General features: G+C 43.6%; 2 protein-coding genes across 5 annotated transcripts in view; both read right to left on the bottom strand.

Annotated features, from left to right (window-relative positions):
* The window catches only part of GABBR2 (gamma-aminobutyric acid type B receptor subunit 2), a 490,947-nt gene extending 473,490 nt beyond the window's left edge, over positions 1-17,457 (bottom strand). Inside the window, exon 1 of one of the 4 annotated variants that reach the window (XM_052787480.1) lies at positions 16,772-17,457. In XM_052787480.1, the coding sequence (XP_052643440.1) occupies positions 16,772-17,086 (315 nt within the window). In that variant the 5' untranslated portion in view covers positions 17,087-17,457. Of the gene's footprint in view, positions 1-2,261; positions 2,654-16,771 lie in introns of those variants that run through there. The other 3 variants (XM_052787483.1, XM_052787481.1, XM_052787482.1) reach the window with 3 other exon arrangements.
* Positions 17,458-24,618: 7,161 nt separating this feature from the next.
* Positions 24,619-26,842, bottom strand: part of GALNT12 (polypeptide N-acetylgalactosaminyltransferase 12) — a 47,410-nt gene continuing 45,186 nt past the window's right edge. Inside the window, exon 10 of the mRNA XM_052788434.1 lies at positions 24,619-26,401. Within this exon, the coding sequence (XP_052644394.1) occupies positions 26,264-26,401 (138 nt within the window). The 3' untranslated portion in view covers positions 24,619-26,263. The remainder of the gene's footprint in view (positions 26,402-26,842) is intronic.

Here is a 26,842-nt window from a genome sequence, read left to right as displayed (position 1 = left end):
CGTAGTTACCATTCGCATTCTGGAGTAGTGACAGCTTAATTAGTTTAAATAGAGCAGTAGCAAAGCAAAAGACTGAGAACCCTCCCCAGAACACCCTACCATGCAGTAGGGCAGTGCTCTCTCACGGGAGGCAGAGCATGTGGATTCAAAACCCCAAGGGCACAGGACAGAGTGTGACCTTGCTCCCTTGTGCTCATGAAAGAAGCTACAACTCTGTTCAAGCCCTGTGCAACGTCATATATTGGGTGACTTGATTTCTTTCCATTTCTTATTTCAGCAAAAGCAGCGCAAATATTTTTGGATGTAACTTCTCTCTTCTCTCTTCCTAGTTAACTATGCCAAAAAGTCAATTATCTGTCCCACTCCTGAGAGATGTCACATCCAAAGAGCCAAGCATCTGTATTTTCTACTTAAAAGAAAGTTAATCGAAAGGTTGTATAAGGTCACATATGGCAGATCTGGGCTCACATCATTAATAAACAGATCTCTCGCACCCACACTGTCCCTGAGAAATGATTAAATCCAAGGACCTCTGTAGCTTGTCTGTAATCAGTACTTAAAACTCGCGACTGTGCGCTCTACTCTCAGAACCAGGAAGAAAAATCAGAAATCTCAATGCCCCACATTTTGCTAATCTCTTACAAGTCATCATGACATGTCTTTTTCCATGTTTCAAAAAGATAATTACAGATTACTTCAATATTTCAATTCAAATTGCAGAGGTCAGTGCAACAGAGCTGAAGTTTAGCAATTCAAATCCATTGAACATGTACGTGGGCAAAAATAGTTTGGAGTCGCTCCTAGAACTGGAAAGTATGCAAACACAATTAACAAATAAACATCCACCTACACCCCCCCCAGACCAAATGAAACAAGATTAAAAGCACTGAATCTGAGCAAATCCAGCAGGTTTTAATTGCTGCCCACTTAAACTCACATCTACATACTTTCCAGTTATTTAAGGTGAAATGTTACTGCACATCTCCATCCTTTTACGTGAGAAACTAAGATGTACACATTTCTCAGGACTGCTTATCTACAATTACATTTCCAGTAGGAACTTATAAACGAATAAATGAGTGAATTGTATTAAAAGTAATTTATAAGACAGACATGTTCTTAGTGAGTATATGTAGTTGATACATTTGTGTTACATTATTAAACATAGAAGCTATCCTCAAGAAACTTTATAGCATATGGGATCATGTTTGTTATATGTTAAGTACTTCAAGAATTACACATAAGTGCTTATGAACCAAATGCACAATTAAAATTACATTAGAATTTCTCCCTTGGATAATTTTCTAGAGTTTCAAAAAGACATATAATACCTTCTTCCCATTATGTAATGCAGTGCAACTGTTATTGGTATAATAATGTCAAATTTTAATAACTTAATCATAACAGTATAGTCCATGTTTAAAGGTTTATAGATAAGCAAATACGTTTAGATGCACCACTTTGCAACTTCAAAATAGTAAGCAGTTTACTACTTTATATGGAGCCTGTATGCACATATGCACGTAAGTGTGGATGAGTCTGAGGGCATCTGCTCCACAACACGCCTCCGATGCAGGAGACAGAAGTTCAAATCAGCGAAAATCTCCTTAGGAACAGGTTTACAGTCCCAGACCACCCTGATATGTGAGTCTCTCCTCTTAATTTTGTCACAGTTGTTTTGGCCAGCCTAAAAGACAGGCCTTAGAAATTAATTGTCTCCATTTAATTTCTGCACAGAAGATAAAGACGTATCTCAGTCCTAGAAGAAAACGTAAAAACCACAGCTTTTCTCAAATTCGAAAGTATAATGATGGCAGATACCATCTCAATACTCTTTATATCTATCTCCTCAGAATCCTCACCTCTTGTATCAGCCCTTAATTTTTCCCAAACGAGCAAGCAAGCAGGAAGAGCAAGATGCAGAAGAGAGTGCAGAAGAACAGAGCAACTCAGCAAGCCATAGATTTGGGGAATGCTTTCTGGGTACCTCAGAAACACCTGAAGAGCCATAGGTGTTCGCCATCTCTCCTAACTGGCACACTCTTTATTCCTGCTTCTAGCACCAGCAGGGCACGATTGCACTGCAAGATCCCCGTCACAATCAGGCATCCACCCAACAGCCCAAACTTTTCTGGACAGCCACATTTGCTGTATTTCAGCGGAGCCGGTTTCGCCAGGAAGGGATTCAGCTGCAAGCTTTCAAAAACGTGCTCACAGAGGAGGCTCAAACATTACATAGCTCTACACCTACGTCCATTTACCTGCGTGTCGTAGAATGATACCTGGAGTTCATAGTTCTTCAACATCCACGAATGCTTGTATAAATGTTTCAAGGCTAAATGGACAGCGGGCAACACGCCTGCCGTCAGGTTTCTCCGCTCAATTAGGCAGCTGGCAGGTGAAAGCCCAAGAAGGGAGAGGCGAGTGCGATCCCGTTCCTCAGAGCACCTGATTATTAGTAACACAAACAGCACCAGCGTGTCTAGTTTCCAGTTCCAGAAAACCATCTTTCTTGGTGCTTTTCTCTTTTTTCCTTCCCTTCCCCTGCAGCCCACATCCCTGAAGAGCAGGCCTTAGATTCCCTGGTTGCCCGACATTTTGCAGCTTTCCTTTGCTTCAGTCAGCTGTGTCCCTCTAAGAAAGGAGCTAATTGTTATTAAAGGATAAAGACCTCTCTTCGACTGGCTTTTCCAATTTGGACAGTAATCCAGCTCACAGCAGTGCTGTGAATCAATACTTCACAAGAATAATCTCTAGGCAAATTGCTCTGCCAAGTCTAATTTTAAACGTGTCATTTTAAACATTTCTGTAGCAGAAATATTCATCCATAGGTGACAAATCAATAAACAAACTAGTATGATTCCTTTGAAAATAGATATTCTAGGGACTGATCGAAGCGGTTGCATGCTGAACTTGTATTTGCAGCAATCTGTACCCGGTTGGGTCAGAAGATTGCTTCCGTTTGGTTTATCTTGCACAGATCACATTTTCAATTGGCTTCATACAGACCAAACAGAGAATAGGCAGTCTTGAGTATTGATAATATTTTATATACTTCTAGGGCAAAAGCTGCATCAGCTCAAAGCTGTATATCCTCTGCTTGATTCTGCTTTTCTCAGAAACCCCATGCTTCCCTTAAAATCAATGCTAATTGTGAGCATATAGAGAAGTCAGGCCTGTTCCTCCCATATACAGTCACATAGCCTTTGACAGGCATTTCACATATTGCCGTAGCTAGCCAAGTCATTTCATCACACTATTTGCAGTTTTCCAAGTAATGTGCCAGGCTACGGAATGGAATGGATGCTGTGCAGGCAGAAATGCAGAGAAAATAGTAAAGCTGGAGAAAATCACCTTTGCTGCAGGATAATCAAAACTCACCAGGGTGAGAAGGAAATATATACGGGACCACCACACCAGAGAAGAACCTGCACCTCTGTTCCCCAGCCCTCGCAGCCTACCTCCCCTCTCAGGCAAGCACATTCCTCCGTGCCCCCTTCACAGCAGCAATCCCACTCTGCTCCCCTGTGAGCACCCACCTGGGTGATCCCTTCCCTCCATTCAAGCGGCCAGCTCTCCCCACGCACAAAAAGCCCCCCCACACCTACCAGGATGCTGTCGTGGGCAAGGGAGGGAAATGCAAGAGCCAAGCCCATGGACGGAGAGGAAGAACATCTGGCCTGGGAGAGACTTGTTTGTCCAAGAAGAAAAAAGCTCCGATTTTCAGCGCAGTCTCGTTACACATGCAGCTGAATAGCAAATTGTTTTGCCATCTTGTGGAAATTCAAGATTTCAAAAGAAATGCCCTGTGCCAAGCTGGGATGGAAACCCAAAACCTCAAAGGTTTTCATGACTCAATAATCTGAAAGGAAAACAAATGGAAGGGCTCACAGGCAGAAGTTTAATTTGGTATAAATCAAATTTGAAATTATATGTTCAGAGCTTGGCAATTTATTTTGTGAATAGTTGACATTTCAAAACTAAGTATTAGTTTGCTGCAGAAAGTAAGGGTGTTTTTTTCAATTTTAATTTTCAAAACACAGTGTTCCAGGTCAATAAATTATTCTGAAACTGACAGGCAACTAGAAGGCTTCTACAGAAAATCTCAAACAAAGTCTAATTATAAACATACTAATTTATAATTACAAACTATATATTGCATGACATGAGGGCATGGAAGTAAATAGATAAATAAAAGTAAAAAGAGCAAAATAATATTTAATAAAGAAGAAATAAATGTCTGCCTTGGGCAGAGCAAATAGCCCCAAGCAGGAGATACGCTCAATTTATTACTAACTCTCCACAGTGACTCTTCTGCCAAGTCACTTGTGCAACTGGGTGGGCAAGAAAAGAGCCCAATCAATTATTATCCCTCTCCATGCATTCTTGGACACAAACACGAGGTGGAATAGAAATACCTGCTGCATAACCCTTGCTTTTCTTTGTCACCATTGCCTCTAGGCAAAAAGCAGAAGGCTGTACGGAGCCCTTCGTGTGGGGAAGGAGATACTGTTTTTCTTCCTGTACAAGGCTATGCTCGAGTCAAATGCAGCAGGGTCAAAATTTATTACGCGAATTCCCTAGACTGAGAAATTTAGCACATTAGCTGGGCACAACGCTAAGTAGGAAGCACACTCTGGTAGCACAGTCCAGCATAGCAACAATTTAACACAATGAATTAATAGGTACTTTCTGTTGCTTAGTCTTACGATTCTATAATGTGATTATTGAAAACATATTTTTTAAACATTTTTTAAACTCAGGATGAAATTCTTCCCTGAGCAGAGGGCCAGTGTAGGCCAAGATGTTGCTTAAATCCCATTTAATACCTTTCTTAGAGGCTTAAACAGGATTTTGTTGGTGAATAGTCCTTGGACCAGCCTTCTTTACCAGCATTATTTCAGCATTGACTACACTAAGGGAGAGGAGGGGAGGAAAGCAGGAGGTATTCATGCTGCCAAACCTCAGCAGCTAAGGTGCCCTGAACTGCTCTTCTTCCTATGCCTAAATCTTTTCACCAAGCGGGAACACGGGGCTCCACAAGTCATAGCGTTAGCTCATACTTAGGTAACAAAAAGATGTGGTTTGAATATGCAATATCCTCTTCTGTGTTCAAAAAACAAATCTGCCACCACACCTCATTCAACCTCCGTTGCCCAACCAATGGCTTTAAATTCACGAGAAAGAAATGGTGTATCAGAGGCTATGAAATAATTTTCAGCACCATATGGATGGACATAGATTTTAAGGACATACATTTCAGGGAGCATCACTTCCTTCTATAGATACGTGACTGGCTTCAACCTAGACCAGTCTTTTTTTCTCCTTGTGCTGCCTCTGGGTCTCTTCTGCATTACTGCATTTAACCCATGCCTGGCAAAGCAACAAACAAGATCATGTACTAGTGCAGCCTCATGTTACTTGCTTCCTTCAAGTCTGCTTCCTGACAGAAACATTTAACTATCTAAACAGATGATTGTTTCTTACATAGTATTTTTATTGTTAATTAATCCTGTAATACTTGTGTCAAAACATGCCCATACATTTTCATTTTGATGAAGAAACTAGCCATGTTTGCCACACATGTGATTAATCATACAGGTACAATTTTCCCATTTAGCATAACATCTCCTGAGGCTTAATACCTACAGAAGTACATTGTTACGCCCCTGTCACACATCTGAAGATAAAGTCTTTCAACTGAGTTTACTCAATACCCTCAGAATTTACTACCAAAGCATAACAATTGTGAAATCTTAATCTGATCATTCTACTCACTGCATCGTATATACATTTCTCAAATGTGAAGCTGAATTTCCACAATTACTTGAAATAGTACTAATTTTGAAACTTGATTTCAGTGTCAGAAAATGAAGGCCATTTCATTTTAAACCCTGCCTTCCCTACTATTTTGGGAGGCTTTACCAAAGGTAAATAATTGTTCTTCAGCACGGTAAGGATCACTATAGCTTTTGCAAGAGCTAGCTGAAAGCCTTAGGACAGAGATGGTGACCAGATGACTCACTGCTGGCATCTCCTTTGTGAGATCTGCACAAACTGAGTAATTTTCAGAGAGGGAAACTGTAGGAGGAAATTGTGCTCCCTGGTAGGAGCACAGTGCCTGAGAACTTTAAAAAAGGAAAAAAAAAACAAAACACCTGGCATAAATATATTGCCTATAGGCAGTAGTTTCCAAAGGCAAAAGGAGAAATCTTTTGTGTTGCCCTTCTTACCACTTTATCCTCTGCCTTTATGGCATTTTAAATTGAGTTCTCAATCCCCTGATCAGTATTTCTGAACCATAAATCACTTAAAGAGTTATTAGTTCATGTAAAAAGTTGATTATAGACTGTACTAACTGTGTTAAAGGCTGGCTATATATTTAAGCTATATGTCACCCCACACCTCCCACACAAAATTTCCTCCCGCTTGAGTAACACCCATTAACATTTATAGGATGTTCTAATACCAGCCTCAAATGTTAGTTTTTTCAAAGTAGGTTATCATTCACCTCTCTTGTCCCACGTGTCTCTGCTCTTGCTGCTTAATCGCTCAGTTTAACTAGAGTACAGAGTACTCGCACATCCTAAGAAACCTTGGTAATGCATTGGAAACCATTATGATCTATTTTGGATGGCAACTCCAGTTCTTACATCAAGACCAAGCCTCCACGTATGCCAAGAGCAGCTTCAATATTGAGACACTATCATCTGTTCTAACGTGTCCCAGCTTTTTAAGTAGCTGGCTGTTGAGCTAAAATTATTTACCTCCCACTGCATCACCCAAATGACCAGGCCATCTACTTCCAACTGCCCTATCAAGACTAACCAGACCTGCTTGTAGCTAGTGAGATTCATCTGGAGAAGGCAAATGAAAATTTATTTTTGCTGCAAATCCTAGTGTCTCACTCCTCATATGTAGCCTGAAAATCTCATCTCTGCTTCCTTTCTCTCTTCCCTGGCATTGCAGCACAAAGATCAAATTCATTTCCTCCATTCTGAGCAGAAGGCTTGAAGAAAAGAGATAAAATTACTAGTATATACAGCATCAGTGAGATTATTCCTGAAGTAATAGATCAAATTCTAGTGGCAGCACTTTGAGAATGAAGATGACAAACTGTAAAAGATTCAGAAGAAAGCCACAGGAATGCATAAAAAGCTGGGGGGGGAAGCAGCAGCTCAGTCTATCTAGTTTAATGTTCAGAGGCGGCTTAATCTGTAACTTGCTCTATAATGGATGAAAAAATGATTTCTAATAATACCAAACTTTTGAACTCATTGGTCAAGGAAAACACACTTTCTACCCTTCAGTAAACTATCCCCTTTAAATGAAATAACCTTTATTAGATCAGTTAGAAAGAGGTGTTTGCTGCTGTAACTGCACTAAGGGCTCCTGCTGACATTAAGAAAACACCTCCTGATACCCACCAGTGACATAATTGTGCCAGCCGTATAGACCTGCCTTGAGTAACAAGGCCCTAGGGACATAATACTCCCACTGTGTCACTCCTTTTGTTTACATCGTACAAGCTGTTATTTTTGCCAAGGTCAAACATACCATTTCCAGATATGTGTTAATTACAAAATGACTATTTTTCAAATGACTGGTTTTTTAAAATACCTGTACCTTGCATATTTCTCAACTACAAGATCTCTGAGATGCAATAATCTAATCCTAAAGGGTATTTAATTCTGATAATACTGACACCAATCCTGAAAGGATCTGTATCCCAAAGGCTGAACAAAATCAGCATTTTATTCCACCAGGCAATTTGAAACTTTAAAGCAAGTAACTATGAATGCCTTTGTTCTTAATTAAAAGTGGCAATTCTAGGTCTCCTCCTCATAGAAGCACGTTGCATTTTCATAGGTGGGCTGGCTTTCTAAAGTGCTGAGCATTCAGCAATTCCCACTGATGTTGACAGAAAATGCAAATCACTCGGTGCTTTTGGAAAGCAAATCTTCGGTTCAGGGACCTAACTTGAAACTCTTCTTTTTTTAAAAAAAAAGCAGCAGCAATCTGGAGCTGATACCATTAGCATTCTTCACAGCAAGAAATGAGGAGCAGAGGGAAGCTTGGCTAAGTTTAAAGATCTGGAATGCAAAACTTTTTGTATCACGTTCTCTACGTAGTGGTAGCTATTGCTATTTAATTTCTTTTACTACATTGCATAAAGTCTTCCTGCCACTAGCACATCCCTCCAGATTAGGTTCTCACCAACAACATGGAATTTGGTCCTGCTTGCAAATTTTAGAAAGGGAGAAAGTGGAAGGGACAAAAAGAGAAAGTTGGCTCTCTGTCTCGGTCTACCTCCTGTAAATTACTAATACTTAGGCCCCTCCGAATTCACAGGGGAGAGGGGAAAGCAAAACCCAGGGTGCTTTTACAGAACTTTAAAATTATATGAAAGACCCCACAGAAATGCAGAGTTTAAGATTTGTATACTCTATGTGTATACTAAAATATCTCTATATGATGCTGTTAAGATACAAGAGAGTGCGTTTCTGATAATCACAATGCTTGAAAAATGTTATATGTTATATTTTGTACTACGCTAAGTGTTAATCTGTCAAAAACTGTCACTTCATATAGTGTAAAAATTGTAAAGAAAGATACGTGTTCTTTGCTAGAAAAACACTACATTCCCTGTGAAAGCAGGAGCAGTAAACAGTGGAAAGGAAGTTAATTAACATCCCAAAAGGGGCCTCTTACTACTTCTCCCTGGAGGTTTTGGATGTAAAATGGTTACTTAGACACCTATTGTGTGTATGAATCTTCACATAATTCTGTAGTTCAGTGAGGCTGCAGCAGAAGCTGAGGCCTACCATAGGTAAACGGTAAATTAAAATACATAACTACTTTAAGGAAACAAAAGATTGAACACATATATTCCTTTAAAGATATATGGTAGTGATTCTTTATCAAAAAAACTGAGGTTCTGGAAATAACTTAACCGGGCAGACAGGATGAGCTCCTCAAATGGGGATTGTGGCAAAATGGTCTGACAAAAAAGGTGGATGTAGAGAAGAAACTGGGGTTCAGACAAATATCAACAAATATTCTGCAGAACCAGCTACTCGGTGAAGGAGCACATGAATCCAGAAGACCCAGCTTGCCAAGAAGCAAGCTAGTAAGGCTTTCACTTCTGGTCCGGGACAATCTTTAAAAGGGAAGAAGACTTTCGATTCCAGCAGGATCTAATCCATCAGACCCCTTGATACAAGGCTGGATTCCCCTGGATAGCCATAAAAAAAGTCAGAAAGCCTTGGTCACCCTGCACAGCCCACCTCGCTGGTGACTTCCCAGTTCTGCAACTGGGAAGGCATTGCAGGGAAAGCGGCATATGCAAAAGCTGAGAGCTGGTGCTCTCACAGCATCAGCGGTTACAGGGTCAGCAGAGTTTAAGCTGGAAATAGCAAGGGACTTTTAAAGGGATTTCAAGCAAATCACAGAGAAAAGTTTTCCAGGGAGGAGGATTTGGGGGGATCCAGAAGGCAAGATCGGAGGGCTTTCTAAAGTACATATTCTAGTTCACAGTGGAGCAGGCAGAAATCCCCAAGTGAAATATATGGCCTATATTGTAAGAGCTGGATAATCCTAATGGTCCTCTCATCTTAGAACTTGTTAATTATTTAAGAGAAGTACCATGGCCATAGCAGGAAACCTAAGTTTTCTAATCCTATCCCTCAAACTCCTGATGTTCACTTTAAAGTAATTAGTCCATTATCTGGGCCTCCATCTCTCAGGAGCTTCAGGAACAATTTGGACAGCCCTGCTGAGTTAGCCTTTATATTCTTGGTTCTTTGTGACTATTATTTTCAGAGACAAGGTAGATATTTGCCTTTAATGTTAGCTTTCATTTTCACATTTAAGAATACTTATTTGGAAAATACTATGGATAAAATTGTCAGACCTAAAGGCCAAAGATAATGAAAAACTAATGGCATGCAAATTGGACATCACTCACTGACTTGGCAATGAGATTACATGGTTATTCCATCACAAGGAAAAAAAAAAAGTGTTTGCCAGTCAGTATGTCCTGTTTCCACTCAGCAGGCAGTTATCAAGCAGCCGCCAAATCCAGCAGATCTTACCCACGGCAAAATCCTCTGCAAACAGAGGAATCTTTGTCTTGCAAAGAAGACATCCCATAAGCATCAGTGGCATGGCAAGGGGTGACACAGCACGACTGAAAATACATTCCAGCTATTCTTAGGGGCACTGCCTTCCTTAAGTCGGAGTGATGCTGTGCTTGAACCAGTTTCCTTCAGGAGTTAGGCTACTGTTCCATTAATGCTGGAGCCAGGGGACCACAAAAGTACTGCAAATCTCATTTCTAGCTCAGCTAGACCCACAAATCAGAGAACAGTGCATCTGGCTCCTAAAAAGCTTCAGGCTCTGTCACTGATTTAGTTCCAGGATTCCTAGTAGAAAAATAAACTCAAAAACATGTGACGTAGGTACACTGTACCCTCTCAGTTTGGAATCCCACGGTCTGAAATAGAGCTCCTGGGATATATGGGGCTGCTGCATATCAACACACACCTCCACAGGACTGAGTCACACCCGTGCTGACTGGTCTCAATGTACCTCTCTGCTAGCCCCAGCTGCTCCAAAAATTATTTGAGCCAAAAAGGATCACGGAGAGTTTTCCTCTCTTGACTTCCACCCCTTGATTCCCTAAGCCAGACCTCCGTATGCGATGGTTCAACCCTTCCTAAGGACAAGTATCGCCTTTTCTGTGAGAGCAATGGCCTCCACTTGAGTTTCATGAAGGAGCTGTTTGGCTCCCAGCTTCTGCAGTTTGCTCAAATGCATTGTTCTTCCACCACATGCCATGAAAATGTCCATAAAGCAATGAAATTGAAAGCAGAGAACAAAGCTTGAGACACGCATGCCTCATCATGCTCAGGTCATTAACGTGAGACGGTGTTTTGTAGCCTTGACATGCGATGCTGTTTATGTTGTCATCCCAAATAGTTACGTGTATTTAATTAAAACAATCTAAATATTACATTGACAATTGTTTGTGTGAATGCCGTCATTAAATCTCTCTCTTCTAGATCCTTCCTCTCCTTTCTCCTATTGCAAATATTTTCTTCACAGTTATCACCAGGATATTACACCCCATCTTTTCCACAAACTTGAGTAATTCACTCTGGTTGATAACCATATCAGAAGATAGGGCCTCCCCCCTCTTTCTTCAAATGTAAATGGAAACTCCTTCCTGGATTTATTCACAAAATAATTTTTCCCTGCTGATGGAGCGTGTTTGGCATTTGAATCAAAAGATTCCATAACAGTGTGTTTTGCAGCATGCATAGGATAAGTTATACATTGAATTGCAAGACATATGCCAGAAAATGATACATTGGCTCTAATCTCTTTGCAGAGATATTTAGAGGATATACATTCTGCAGGTCTGGGATCTGCACCCAGAGGAGTGGGTGCAGTGAATACATGATTTCTCTCCTCTCCCCACCCACATCTTAGCATCAGCAGAGAAGCCAGCATAGAATTAACATAAACACTTAACTTTTAGATTATTCCCTCCAAGTTTACAAAACTCTAAAGCAAAAAGAGGTTATGTGGCAAATGGAGCCATATTACGCGAAAGTCAAAGGGGACACTGACTATTTAAAGAAATGTGTCCCTTCCAAGCAGAACGCCGCCAGCAGAGTAGACAGTGATCATCATCCATACACGCAGCGTATTGCATTTTAATGCTACACTCTTTGCATATATCAGACAGCACAAGTACTTGGTAATATTTAAAGGTAAGAAATTACCCAACTACTTCCACATATGCCAGACACAAGCTCATCTGACGATACAAGAACAAATGTCTGCCAGCTCAATCTGCTGTAAAGCGGACCCTCTTTTAGACTCTGACATCTCCTGTGAACTCAGCTGCTGCTACTCTGAGAGGACCACGACCACACCTTATCTGTCCCATTCTGAGCACTACTTTAAAAATGAAAATAAGGCTCCAGACAATTTAGTACTCAAGAGCACTCACAAGCATGTCAGGGCTCACCCTCAGAGTCCCGACCAGGCTTTGGTTCACCATACGTCCCCGTGCAAATCCAGCTGCTGTCGGGGTGACGTGAATCTATGCCTCCTAAGACGAAGGGCCTAACCATCACATCGTATGCACTTCTTTCTGGGGGGATGCCCTTGCTCAATTCTGTTAGGGCAGAGTTTGTCAGATGGCAACCGGTAGCTGTTTGTCCCACTCTGAGGACCATCAGGTGCTACTGAACACTGAGCTCCACGCTCCTCGATAGACGCCTTGTTCTGCACCAGAGACACAAACCTGCTCTCCTGTTTCCAGAATATGGGCCCCATCCTTAGTAAAAGTAAATATGACTCTTACTTCCACTTGCGGGAACAAGATACGAGTCGACTTGGTTGACACCATGCATGGCAGGACCTTCTGGAAAAGGCATCTTTATTTGGAGGCTCGAGGTCTTTTTTAACCTAGAATAACTGGTGCAGGGCCCCAGACTGGTGCACGGCCTGTACAACTTTCTTGAACTTTGAGGGAGGAAGGTTTCACTGAAAATACAGATAATTTTTTAGCAAAAGAAGAAAATAAAGAGAAGGTCTACTTATAATACACCTAGACTCTAACTTCTTGTCAGATAAATTAGGCAAGGCACTTTCTGCTTAATTACAGAATAGGAGATGGCAAATATGTATGCAATGTCAATAAGTTCACATTTTCCTTCAGATTTTGTGGAGTCTTGTGCATCTTCCAGAGCTCACCCTACTATGCCAACCTGCTATTTAAAGGTATTAGAGTGTATTATTACACGAAGATGAGATTATATCAGGATTACCACAAATTATTTGTAGTAGTTAGAGAAAATGAAATAATCTCATCCCCATACTATGAATATTTTTCCCTCTTTGTGATAATATACCCCACTTACTTCTGAAAGATATTTTTTTCAGCTTGTCAAGACTCACTTTGATCTTCAGAAACAACTGACAGAATTCTAACTTGCATACACAGCTTTCATGACTATACGTGTTTAGATTCAAAACAAATTCAGCCTGTCTATGCACGGCTTGCAGCACTGCTCCTACAAGAAATCAGACAATATATTCCATATTTGAGGGAAGGTGTCCAGATGCAGAAGGGCACATATCCAACTTCCATTTAAGCCCTTTTCTTCTTCCACTATGCCTCTTCCTCTAGTTTCTGCATGGTCAGTTTTTGCCTGATGCAAATTAAATACTGTTGAAATTGATAATATTGTCTACCAGAATGTTTAAGTCCTTTATTTTAGGGTTATTCTGGTTTTTTTTTTTTCCTGTAACAGATGTGTGTCAGGGGGCTTAAGCAGAAATCATCCTTCCTGATTTACTTGAAGTTGTGAACTACATCTAGCGTATGTAGAGCTTTTTATTTCATTATTTTGCAAAACATTTCCTTGCATTTTCGACCAGCTAAAGTTACAATCACAGGGAGAAGAAAAAGAAGAAATATTATATCATGGTTATTGATCCAAAGCCATAAGCTATCAAGCACCCTTAACTTCTAGGACCTGGTCCAAGGGCTGTTGGAATCAGTGAATTACTGCCATTAATTTCAATGGATTTTGGATGAGACTCTTTACAGATGATCACTTTATAAATGCTCTAGTTTCTAAAATAATGTAATTACGAAATTTTGCCTGAGAGTCTCATCTAGAGTTTGCTCCCGCTCTCATTGAAATGAACAGCACAAATTAAAGTCACTAACTTAGACCAGAGTTCTGCAAATGCGTGCACCTGAGCTTTGTTTTATTGACAGCCTACATAAAGACATGCCCATGGGGTAGCAAAACAGAGTTCACCGAACTGGATCAGGATCGCACTCCAAACACATTTAACCATCAAAAATACTCAGGACAGAAACCTCTGCATTTTTATGTACTAGCTGTAACCTCTGGTTATATTTTGTAACAAAGATGTACTTCACACAATCAGAACTGGTTGAGACATAGACTAAGGATTGTACTTAAGTGCTTAATTCAGTTTAAGTGCTTTGAAAAACACTAGAGCTGCTGCTCGCGTGCTCAAAGTCAAGTGCTGACAAACAACAGCCTAACTTAGAAGGCACACTGCAATTCTTCAGACGGCTGATCAGAAAGTAAAGGCATTATAATGCTTCATTATATGAATCAGAAATATCAAGCAGACTAAAATATTCAGTTCAATCCTGACAGAAAACTACCTGAATGCATAATTTAAAAAAACCCCCAAAACAATATGTTTATTTTCATTATTATTTTTCATGAGCTTTTATGCAAAATTGCAACACAACCATCAGACTGCAACAATGGGAGATTTTGGAAAGTCATGAGGGAGAATATATGAGTTTCTGAATCACTGCCATACATTGCCTAAGCATTATAAATATACTACAATTATTTCTCAAGCTATTAAAAAATCCCATGTGTTCAAGGCTCCACATTCTCTTTTCAAGAGCCAACAATGTCACGAGCACCACCTGCGAAGCCCTGAGAGGGAGAACTACTCACTGGTCTGTGATTACGCCATGATAAGGATCCAGGCCCTTCAAGGCATATCTGTTTATTGGCGACCTCAGAAAATAGGCTGTGGACCAAGTGGGCATGATGAGCCATCTACCCTTCTCCTTACAGTAAAGTGCACTGAAGGAATAAGGTAATGTCTGAACCGAGCGAAAAAGTTTGCACTGCCATTATGTATTTAATGGCTATTCCAGCCATTAGTCCATTCCGTTTTGGTGCAATCTAGTGCTCTTCATGAACACTAAGTTATTTACTTGTCACTACTAAGCATGCAATAATGATCCAACCGTACTCCAAATATATACATTCGCCTGACTTAGCATTCCATAACCATCCATTTATTAATTGCTTAAAAGCATTCAAAGCTACACAGCAAGCTGGCAACATGACCCTGATTCTTTATGTCCCTAGAGTACAAAACAGTAAAAATGCAATTTTTAAGAAACTGATGCTCTTTCCAGAACAAATAGGGCATTTTTCCCTGAATATTTTAATGCTAACTACCTAGTTCAGAACCCAAAATCTGCATTAAGACCTTCAAAATATTTTGACTGCAATGAAGTGCAGCACCTTATTGATTATTATGTTACTGTATGAAGAAGGAAGAGATCTTGCCGAAGGTTCTCTACTTCCTATGCATGTGTTATTTTTGTAACAATCCCACCCAAGGGAAGGATTGAAATAGAATAATGTAACGAAAACAGGATTAGGAGAACTGTGATTTTTTTCTAACAAGTACCTCACTTTATGAAACAGGTAATGCCATTCGGAAAATCCCCCATAATTCTTTTCATTATGATTGCAGAGTTCCCCGAGATTCATTTTTTTAAGGAAACAAACAGCTACTCTAGGCTGATCTTGCCGGTATTCCCTTTCAGTATCTCCTCAGTCTTGTTCACACAACGCAACACGACGGCAGCATGCTCCCCCCCCCCCCAAATTACACCTTCAGCAATATTGCCCTCCACGCATTTCTGCTCAGGGATGTCTGGAAAAAAACATCCCATGACAAACGAATGTCAATAAAAAGCAGCCACCCCAGAAGGAGAGGCTTTTGTAATAATTTGGGGGACGGAGACACGGACGGAGCCTGTCACTGCTGCCTTCGGCTTGCCCCCCCCCCCCCCCCCCCCGGGATCCTGAGAACCGAAGGGGAGAAGACAGGGGGGGCTTCCTTAAATTACAGCCAGGAAGATTTTTCAGTAGTCGCTTGCTTCACCGGGGGTTGTCTTGGAAATGAGCCCCCGACGCCAGCATTACACGAGAAACGGCTGCCATCTTCAGGAAAGCCTCGATATTGAACCAGCGGGTACCCTCCGCAAACACACACACGCACGGTCATGGAAGTTGTGACCAAAACCAAATCCAGTTGGGGGTGGTGGGAACCAACTTAACACAGCCCTTCCCTCTCTCCCTCTCTCCCAGCTCAAGGAAAGATGTTTCCCGGCACTGCTCCGCGCAGGGCTCCTCTCCCAACCCAGACCTCCGCACGCCCGGCCACCGCTCCGGAGCGGGGCACCTCGCAGGCATCCCACCGCGCTGCCGGGCCGCTCCGCGGGGAGAGGGACTGCAAATTTAACTCTTGACGGGGACCGCCTCCGCGCACCCACACCCCCCCACCCGCCCCGGGTGGGCGCCCAGCCGCTCCCGCCAGAGGTTTGGGGGGGGGGAGACACACAGACGGGGACCCTCCCCGCCTCCTCCTCAAGCCACGGCCGCTCGTCCTCCGCGTCCCGGCGCCGCATGGGCTACATGGGGATGGCAGCGTGTGCCCGCTGGCGGGCGGAGGGGGGACGGCGGGGGGGGGTTTAAAGCGGCCGGCGTGCATCTGTTGCTGCACGGGCAGCGGCTGGCAGAGGGATGCGGCCGCGGCTTTGCCGGGCGAGGGAGAGCCAGCGGCAGGCAGCCCTTCCCTCCCGCCGGCGCTACGTGCGTGCCAAGGGCAGCGGATCCCCAGCCGACCCCCGGGCCCACCCCCCGCCGCGCCGGGGCAAGGGCTTTCCCCCCCCTCCCCGCTCCCGGGTCGGCGGGGCGAAGCGCAGGATACGGCCCGCCGGCTCCGCTTCCTCTCCCTCCGCCCGTCGGTCCCCGCACAGCTGGCGGGCGGGCGGGGAGGCGAAGGAGGACGGCCCCGCCGGCAGCCGCAAGCCCCGGCCCGGGCGTCCGCGCTGCCCTTGCGCCCCGGTACCCGCAGCGGCCCGGGAGCGGGCGGCGGCGGCGGTCCCTACCTCCGTGTCGTAGAGGCGCAGGTCCAGGAAATAGGGGTTGAGCAGGGACTCGTTGCGGATCTGATCCATGGCCAGCTGCACGGCGGGCAGCACCCCCCGGCCGATCTTGCTTTTCTGGTCCTCCTCGGACTGGCTGAGCGGCATCAAGCCCATGATGGAGATCGGCGTGGTGGCGTTGGGGGGCAGCCCGGCCGCCCCCCGGGAGCTGCCCCGCGGCCAGCCCCAGCCCGGCGGCGCCCAGCCCAGGCACAGGAGCAGCAGTAGCATGGCAGGGTTGGAGGTGGCAGCGGCCGGTCTCCGCGGAGAGGGATGCATGCTGCTGGATGGGGGGCGGGGGGGGGGAAAGGAGGAGGAGGAGGAGGAGGAGGAGGAGGAGGACTAAGGGGAGGGGGGGGGGGGACGGGGACGGACCGAGCGGCGGAAGGGAGCCGAGCCCCTCTCAGCCCGGGCGCATCCCCCGGCGGCAGAAGCCACGGCGGGAGGAGAAGAGCCGCCTCTCTCCGCTTCCCCGGGAGCCTCGGGGTCTCCTCTCTCTTCCCCCTCCCCCGTCCCCTCCTCTCCTCTCCCCTGGCAATAATCCTTCTGGCAATGGCGCCTACTCCTTCCCAGGTCTGCCAGCTGCAACCACCAGGAGCAATAAATAAATAAATAACCCCCCACACACACACCACCACCACCACGCGCGTACAGACACGCTGCTCTCCCCCTCCTCCTCCTCCTCCTCCTCCTCCTCCTCCTCTCCTCCCCGGCGGCAGAGCAAGGCAGCGGGGGGACCTGCCTCTGCCTCCCCGGCTGCTCTTACCCCCCCCACCCACCCCGTCTCCGCTCGGGGAGGGACAGCATCCCTCAGGCGCGGAGGATGGGGGGGGGGGCCCGAGCAGCCCTCGTTCAACACCTCCCTCCTCCTCCAAAAGGAAAAGAAAAAAAAAAAAAAAAAGGACGCTCCGGCAGAAAACGCCGAAGAGGAAAAAGCCCCCCCCACCTAGAGCCGGGGAGGCGGAGGAGGGGAGCGGTGCCGCATTCCCCGGGAGCCGGGGGGGGGTGTCGGGCAGAGCCGCCGAGCAGGGTGCGCGGCCCGGGGGCAGAGCAAGGTGTGAGGCGGCCGTGCCGTGCCGTGCCGTGCCGTGCCGAGCTTCCTTCCCCCAGGGCACCACCTTCCCCGGGTGGCGGTTTCAACGCGAGCGCAGGTGGCCGTGGGGGGGGGGAGGAGTGTTGCTGTGGCCGCGGCCCACCCTCAGCCAGGGGGGAGTGGGTGGGTGTGTGTGTGTGGGGGGGGGCAGGCCGGCGAGCGACACCCCCCCCCGCCTTTTTCCTCACACACACACCGCTCCCACGCGCGGCCCCGCTCCCACGCGCGGCCCCGCACGGGCCCCGGCCCGGGCCGTGGCAGCGCTGCGGCACGGCGGGGGGGGGGGGGGGGGGACGGGGACGGGGACGGACGTTTTGCAAGAGCTGAAACCGGGATTTTATTTAATTTTTTTTTTAAATTTTTTTTTTTTTAAACTATTTTTCGTTTCCTCGCAGAACCGGCAGGTTTGTGGAGCCCGTCTCCGCTCGCGGCTACAAAAACACTAAGGTTGCAGCAGGGATTCCTGAGTGTGCCCCCCCCCCCCCACTCCCCGTGGGTTGCCACAACTCTGCTGGTAGCCTGGGGGAGGCGAGCCCCTTCCACCCGTGTTCTCCCAGCTGGTTACCTCATCTCAACGGACGTGGGGCATATACCCCCCCACACCCCCCCCCCCCCATTCACCAAGGCTTTCTGCCTTGCTCCCACCGTGTCCCCCCCACCCCAGGGAACGCATTCTCCGCTGCCCACCCGTGACCGTGGTTTGCCAAAGGCCTCAACCGGTAATCTCGTAACGCTCCCCGCTTTACAGCCCTTCCCCTCGGAATGACGTCCAGCGGCGTTGACTTAAAGGCATCGGTAATGAAGAGTCCACCACATCTCTTGATAAATCATTTCAATTATTAATTAGTTTGCTAAGAGGTGTATCTCATATTCAGGAACAATTTGTCTTACTCCAGCTTCCTATCGTTGGTCCTCATCATGCCTTTATCAGCTTAAGGGGACGTAGTTATCAGTGATCCCATGCACACGGGCTAAGATTAATCACTGCGTTTCGCTTCTGTAAAATAATCGGACCGACTTTTCCCTCACCTCAAGGATCATTCCTGGAGGCATTTCCCTCTCCGTTCTCCGCTTCGTGTGTGTGAATTGGCCCTTCTGACTCCGCAGCTGGCCAGCGCTGGGCCACCAGCAGCAACCTCAGCACCTCCCTCAGCACCAGCCGCTTCCGAGGGCCGGGCACGTCGGGAAAGCTAATCCCTGTCGGCAAACAGGCCCGCTCGTTGTCCTGGTGTGGGGCTGCCGCTTTACGGAATGCTCTACACCCTGTTTTGGATGCATTCTGCCTAAAAGCGTGACTTATTTCTTTTCTCCTGTGCATCTGATCTTGCATCAGGATAAATCAAACTATGTGCTTTATTTGTACTAGTGACCTGTCCAGCAGTTTTTGTCACCTGCGAACTTATCAGTAACTTACTGGCCTCTAGAAAATTGATTATCGTGACACCAAGAACAGATCTTGCTAGGGTGCCAACAGGAATAGGTGCCATATTGATTTTGTATGATGTTCTCTTTAATCAGAATTTCATATGCTAAATGATGTTTCAGCACTCTCGACTTGCGATAGATACCAAGCTTGTTTGTCAAAATCGGTTTCAGGGAAAATCATTCTTCGCTGCTTGTATCCTGTATCATTCTGTGATTTTCTCCGGTACTTGGCTAGCAGAACTACCACTACTTGGATCGCTTTGGTTATCATTTTACAATATTGGCAGTATATTAACACATGCACTCATGCTGTCTGTGGAACATCATCAGCTTTCTAAGCTTTTTTTTTTTTTAAGCAATTTCCCAGTTTTTGAGATCTCAGTCTTTCTGAAAGAAAGCTTGAGTCCAAGTTGTGTGGTACAACAGAATTAATACCTTGACTATTACTAGCAACTGCTTGACATCCTTCGTTACTGATGCAGCAGCAAACATCCCTTTGTTACTTGAAGACCCAAATGCACCTCCTCGCTTCTTTCCAAACATGGCTCGGAAAGAGTTATTGCAGAGTTCCATTCGGCTCGAGGTTTGCCCCCTCGTGGGGGGCAGAGCCCAGCCGCCGGTGGTGCCCGCGAAGTCAGGACGCTGGCGAGGTAGGTCAGAGAAACACGCCTAGCAAGTGCTACGTCACGGCACTAACACTTACAACGGAGTACAAAAGTAGTTCCAAAAGCAGGCACGGGAAACCAAGATTTACCCCTATTAGCCCAGAAAGCTAAGGCAGACTTTTCAGAGGTAGTCTCTGATGATACCTTCCTCATTTTTGGGGCACTCAGCAGAAGATCCTTTCTGTACATCATTCTCTGCGTCATTCTGCGCGTAACGGGAACCCTGCCGCGACAGCTGTGTGTGCGTTTCTGGTTTGAAGGTGAACCACCTTCGGTCAAATAAATCCCAGCTCCTGTGCCTGAACTGCAGACGTCTGGAGTCTTGCTGGATATCATCTAAACCAAGCAAAGCTACACTTCAATTTAGAGGATTTAATAATGCGGTACCTCTGACCTCAATCTTTTTGTCACTGCATTCCCTGTCAGTAAAACGGGTGCTCTTCCTTCATGGTCATACTGTGAAGATAGAGGAGTAAGTATTTGGGAAGCACTAAGACACTGTAACATTCAAGTTCCATAAAAAAAAGCTACGAAAATAACCGTTATTTTTCAGGCTAGTGATTTACTATGGGGAAGTAAATAAGGCCATATATTGAACAATGAGGATTAGGCAAAGTAAGCCTCTCAAAATCCTTCCTGTATACTCAGTGAGGCATGAAAAAGACAGTTTCCACATCTTTTGTAAAAAACCAGGGAACATAATGCAAGAAAATGATGTAATTAAAGACAACAGTGTAATAGATGCACTGAGGCTAAATTTAGATTTCATGAAGAACTTTATTTCTGACACTTAAATATTCCATTTGCAATCCTATCAAAAACTTTCATGTTGTACACATGTAAGTTTTCAACATGATGTACACATACAGTTACATTTTGTAAATCCTGCTTCTTTCCAATTCTCAGCACTGAGAAATTTCTTCTTTCATAGGTACTATCCTTTGTTTACGTGTAACAAATGCCCAGGTAACAGCTCATTTTAAGCAAAAGGAGCCCTGGAGGAGAATTGCACCAAACTGCTTATTAAAGATTGTGTCAGACACAGCTGCCTGCCCAGCTGCCTTTTTTTCCTTAGAAATCCCCAGAATGTTTTGCTACCGTGAAATTGGTAAAGTGCATCCCCTAGGATGAAATCCTCTGAAGTAGCACACATCCTTTATCTGATATGGAAAAAGGCTTTATATTCTTATTTGGTGGTCTACACCAGACACCCTCTGTATCTGTTTATTCCTTGTTGGCTAAAATATCAGTTCACAAGAATTGTAAATCCTGTTCTCTTTGCTCGAAAATCAAATGTCATTTTCTTCCCGGCATGTTACCCAGTCACTTCAGCATTTCAATCATGTGAATCCTTCAACTACGTTTCAGGAAAAACAGTTATGTCAACTATCTTACTGCTAATGATCATTTCCAATTTCTCTCAGTTATTACAAAGTCTTCTCACAGCATATGCATAGTTAACATTTTTGTTCTTTATATATTCTTTGCATTTGCTCATCACAGAGTACCTAATTCATGAATTTCAGGTCTAAGTATCTGTACTGGTATGGCTCCCTTGACTGCTTTTTCTTCAGCTGCAAGAAAGAAATTGCATCTGCTGCAAAGTCCTCTTTCACTCTGGGAGATGGTCTGATGCTCCATGAAACATGTCACGCTACCTATCAGGCCAGTGACTCACCTCCTGCATCTTCCATCTTCTTGCTTTTGGAGTTAGGAGAATTCACCGAGAATGTCCTACCCCCGTTTTGTCTCCAACACCCTTTGGAAATCCTGGAAGCCTCTAGAAGCATGCCATCTACAGCAACGCCATTCCTGTCGGTGCTGACTAGGACTGGTGTAAACAGGCTTGTCTATTGATATAAAAGTCAGTGAGTAACGGATTGAAGAACAAGACTGAAAACTGTTGATCTAGGCGTAGTAATTTTAGTACTGCATATACACACGTAATTGTTTTTCTCTGAAAATGGGAAGTGGAAGAATACTGCAGCGCTCTAATTCAAACCCAGCTATTGCTGTTGCAGTCAACTGCTAGCACTCCGACAGAACGGGGGGAGCTCCGCTATCCCTCCCTTCTCTCCCTCCCGAGGACTTTCCTACCTACCTCAGTTAACCTGCTAGCACAGTCACAATTCTGTCTTTGTTACGAGGATATATGGCATTCTCAAACACTGCCAAAAAACCCCACAGTTGCAAGTGTGTATACACAACTGCATGATCCTAACCCTGTAGTCTCTTTAGACATTTTGATTGCTACATCTTTGTATCAGGGTATCAAGAACAAAGCTCAATTTCAAATTAATCTCCCAATCTAAAGGCTTTAAGACAGCCACATGAAATTAAAAGAACATCAGATTTTGAATTACCAACCCAGCAGTATCACTGCGTAACGACCCGTGTTTTCATTTTCATACATAGGGAACAGGAGCACAATCCCATCAGTCCCAGCGTTACCAACCAACATGAATTTCCCCTTCTAGTAAATCTTATCACTTCCTATAAATATAACAAAAATTGAACACAGTTTTGAGTCTTTGTTTCAGCAGAGCTAGCAAGAAATACTGCTTCCAATTCATGTTGATCGATGCGTATACCATGATGACTGTTGTTCCTGGGTGTTTGTGCAAGCTCTAAAAATCCTCCATCATAACGGTTCGGTCAAGACTGCACATACAGAGGTTTTAGTGGTTTAGTTCTTAGAAAGAAGGTTCATATACTGTCTTCTGTTGAAGTGAAAATTCAGTAAGTTCTAGCCCATGTCGAAGACCCACAATGTTTAAATGAAAGGAGAACGGTGGAAGAATAAAAGAAAAAAAAAAAACCCGGCAAAATAGTTACCTGATGAGTTCAAGGAACTATGATAAAGAATTAGGCATTAGACTGCAATCTGGATTGCAATTTATTTTTCTTTAATAAAGGAATACAAAGACTAAGAAATAAGCATTTTTTTTTAATGACTCTTTTTTTTTTTATTCCAAAAAATCAGCAAGTTCAATCAGTACGTGCAACCCCAAATTCTCATTTTGGGGATAATACCATCAGGTAATTTATTAAAGGTTAAAGACCCACAGTTTAGTTTTGTGAAATACTTCTGGCTTAATCTTTTGTGCCTCAACCATGCCAAATATGCCGCATACCCAGGGACATCCAAGGAACGTCAGACAAAGGGAAGGGAAGGAACCTGGGAGAACGCAGAATCACGCTGATCCAGTATAACACCTAAAAAAGGGCAGTAAACATGGGAGCGGTTGTATTCACAGCTAGGCAATGAGAAAGGAGGAAAATCCCTTCTGAAGACAGATTTCTTTATATCTACCCTACAATTTTATATGGTGTACCATACACCGGGACGATACCTTCTTAGGACAATTTTTTCGGTTGATCTCTCTATGTTTAAAAAATGTCCTTTCTTGTTTTGAACAGAGTGATGGTACAAAACGGAAGAAGGATGATTTCCCAGTGTGCGCTGCTGGTATCCCATTATTTTAATCTAAGGTTATCAATAAGCTTGAGTTGCAAGTTTTGGTTTTATGGGTGCTTCACACAGTTAGTGGCAAAGGGGAAAAGAAACACGCATCTCTAAGTATAAAAGGAAGATTAATACTAAGAAAGGGGGGGACCTACTGGTTCTTGATTTGGACCATGTGGAAATTGTTCCTCTCTCGTGCTTTTTCAAAGAGAGCCCTAGAAGGCCAGAACCAGATGAAGTATCGATTTGTGACTGAAGTCCTCCAATTTTTCCATTTCTGTGGGGCACCCAGCCCCTTCTCTACTCAGGAGAAGCCCGAAGTCCACAGTCCGTTCCTCAACAGGTAGCCCTGACCTCCTGCAAAAGGAAGTTTGAAGATGTGTATTGTCATTCAGATGCTTCATAGAGCCCTTCACCCTCCAAACTTGAAGCCCGACATTAATACAATTCCAGCAAGCTGAGAAGAAGAAAAGGGTATCAAGGAGAAAAAATGGTAAGTAGATGGACTAAAAGGCCAACATAAGGGGAGCAAGCTGGTGACGTTGCTACGTTCAGTGCCTGCTTTTGAACTCAACATGCCTGTGTTTGCCTAGCAAATATTCAGCCCAGGCTAGCAGGTTTTTGCTGGCATATGAGAAAACTGCTCAGCTGCATGTAACTAGAAGCCCAAAACACTCTACACAAGTGCAGGGTGGGAAGACATATGGAAAATCATTTCCAATTACTGTTTCACTTGCGTAACACCACCTGATGATGAAATCTTGGAAGTCCCAAAACTAAGAAAACCTCACTGACCATGGAGGTCAATGAGAATTTTGTCTACGATTGTAATAGCTGGGCCTTCATTAACTTACTAATGTAATTCAATCAACAGTCAAGAAGGCAGAGCAGAAATGAATAGAAAATCCTTGCTGTGCTGCTGGAGCTCTCACAGTTCTCTGATGCAGCCACCCAGTTTTGATTTGTGGCTCCACAAAGTGCTAAGAGGTGAACAGAAGCATTACTGAGTTCAGGAAAGGGAACTTGAGAGACCATAAAATAAAGCTGTCTTCTCCCAAGTGCTGCAGGAATCAGAGCCTAAGAGATCAGAGAAACGACTAAAAGAAAACCACTGACCACAAGAAAAAAAAAAAAAAAGTTGTAAAGACAGTTCCCACTCTACTGAATCACAAAATATTTTATTAATTCTAACATCAATTTCATCAGACCAGCCCACAGAGACAAAACTTTAAAGGTGCCCACAAAAACATTCTATCTACATGGGTTTAGAAAGACCTTGGAAGAACCTATGTACGCATCTCCTACAGGCAGAAATCCCCACCCCCCTAATCATATAAATAGGTATGCCAAAATGGCATGAGCTTATGAGGATTCAAAGAAAAGGCTGTACATTTTTTATAGAAAACATGAACAAAGGCAAATAACAAAATCCATCCAAAACTAATCGAAACAGATGCCAAGACTTCTGACAGAAAAAGGTTGAAATTTTCACGATTCTACACATAAGCATACCTCTAGCTGATATAGAAAGAAACTTTCCTTATGAGCTGAAACCCTTTTCATCAACATTGTAATGATGATGGTCAATGACCAAATACATTGCTATACATGCTACTTGTCTGATTGGGTAAGGCAGATCCCACACACCACTGCAGAAAACATCTTCTACCGGTGCAAATTAAACCCCATGTTTTCAATAGGACTATGTGTGTTGATACGGCCAACTTACCAGAAAAGGAGTTCCCAGACAAAATGCAAGTTATATCTGAAACACAATTCTTTTTGTATTAATATCAGCTGCATATCATATCAATTAGTTGCAAAACCATTTTTGTTTATATAATCATTTTTATATGAACCATTTAAACATTTAAAAATTTAATGAAAGATACAATTTCTTAGATTCATTTTCTCTAACTGTAATTTTGAAATTTGTCACAAGAATTATTGCTAGGTCTGATCTTGCAAGTTTTACGCACGTTGAAAATCCACATAACGTTAAGTAAGTTGTGCAGTCTGGCACATAGCCACATAGCTAGATTCATGTGAATCCAAACAGCTTTTCCCAGAGCATCACCTTTAAATATTGTTGCCTTATTTCTTTAAGAAAGATGAGAAAATCCCCATTTTACTCCCAAACCAGACTTAAGCATGATTAGAAACTTGCCAAGTGCCATGAGCATCTAAAATTGTCGCAACATTTAACGTATAGTATTGTCAAGCATGTGCAATCTGTATGCATGTAGACTGTTGTTTGTGCAAAACCCTGCAGACCTACTCTGCCTTCATGTGCAAATCCACACTGTCTTCAGTGAGGGTTTTGTGACAGTCACTTAGGGCAGAATCTGGCCTACATTTACCTTGGTATTTAAAAGACAACAAGAATTATTAACCACTACCTGTTAAAAGGCCCAACTGCAGAATGGTTTAGTAGAAAAATAAACATTTTAAGTTATTGGCAGATAACATTAGTGCAATTATTTTGACTGCCTTATTTTCACACATTAGATTAAAAAAAAATATATTGTCACTTGTGAAAAGAACCTAAGACACTTCAGAAGCAGTTATGTAGCTGCCAAATAAAGAGAAAAGAGGAGGAGCGTGTGGCATGATACAACCACTGCACTTACATTGCTCTCAATGCTTAGTGCCTTTTAATGCTCCAGAAAGCGAAATCCAAGGCTTGTAAACTAATTACAGTTCTTTCCATACAAAAATATATCACTCATGATTTTCAAAAGGCTGACTAACCGCTGACTAGAAAGAGCACATTTACATGTTCGGCTATATCCTAGATGACATCTGTATCAACTTCTTTCTTTGAAGAACCACTTTTGGTAGTCCGAGTTCGTACATGGTCGTAACAACGGTGCTGGGTTACCATCGTAAGCATTTGACTCGGCTTGTACGCACTTTTGGGTCTGTAGATGAAACAAGGTACCATCCTGCAAAAGACAGAAATAATTTTTGCTTTTCAGGTCTTAAAAATTACAGGCATATCACTGTGTTTTAAAAGTAACAGAAGACATTAGGAACAAATAAGTATCACACATACCCATGGGGCCATGCAGTGAAGCCAAAATGCCTAACTTGAGGATCTCTGAAACTTTATCAAACGACCTTGCTTTTAAACCTACATTAACATTGCTTTAGAGCGATTCGTGTCTTGACATCTGAGCCTCTAAAGGATGTGCTAACTTCATTCACTTCCATTGCCTTTTATTACTCCACCAGAATATGGGCAGAAAAAACCAAAGCCGAGTACAGGCGTCACCCAAATTCATCAACTTATTGCACATCTTGCAAGTAAAATGTTGTTAGTTAAGTGTAGATGCTGGATATATTTTTAGCAAAAAAAATTTCCCTTTTCTTCACAGGGTATATTT

The sequence above is a fragment of the Harpia harpyja genome, chromosome 5, assembly GCF_026419915.1.
Source record: "Harpia harpyja isolate bHarHar1 chromosome 5, bHarHar1 primary haplotype, whole genome shotgun sequence".
NCBI classification, from domain to species: Eukaryota; Metazoa; Chordata; class Aves; order Accipitriformes; family Accipitridae; genus Harpia; species Harpia harpyja.
This window is presented reverse-complemented; position numbering and strand designations above follow the sequence as displayed.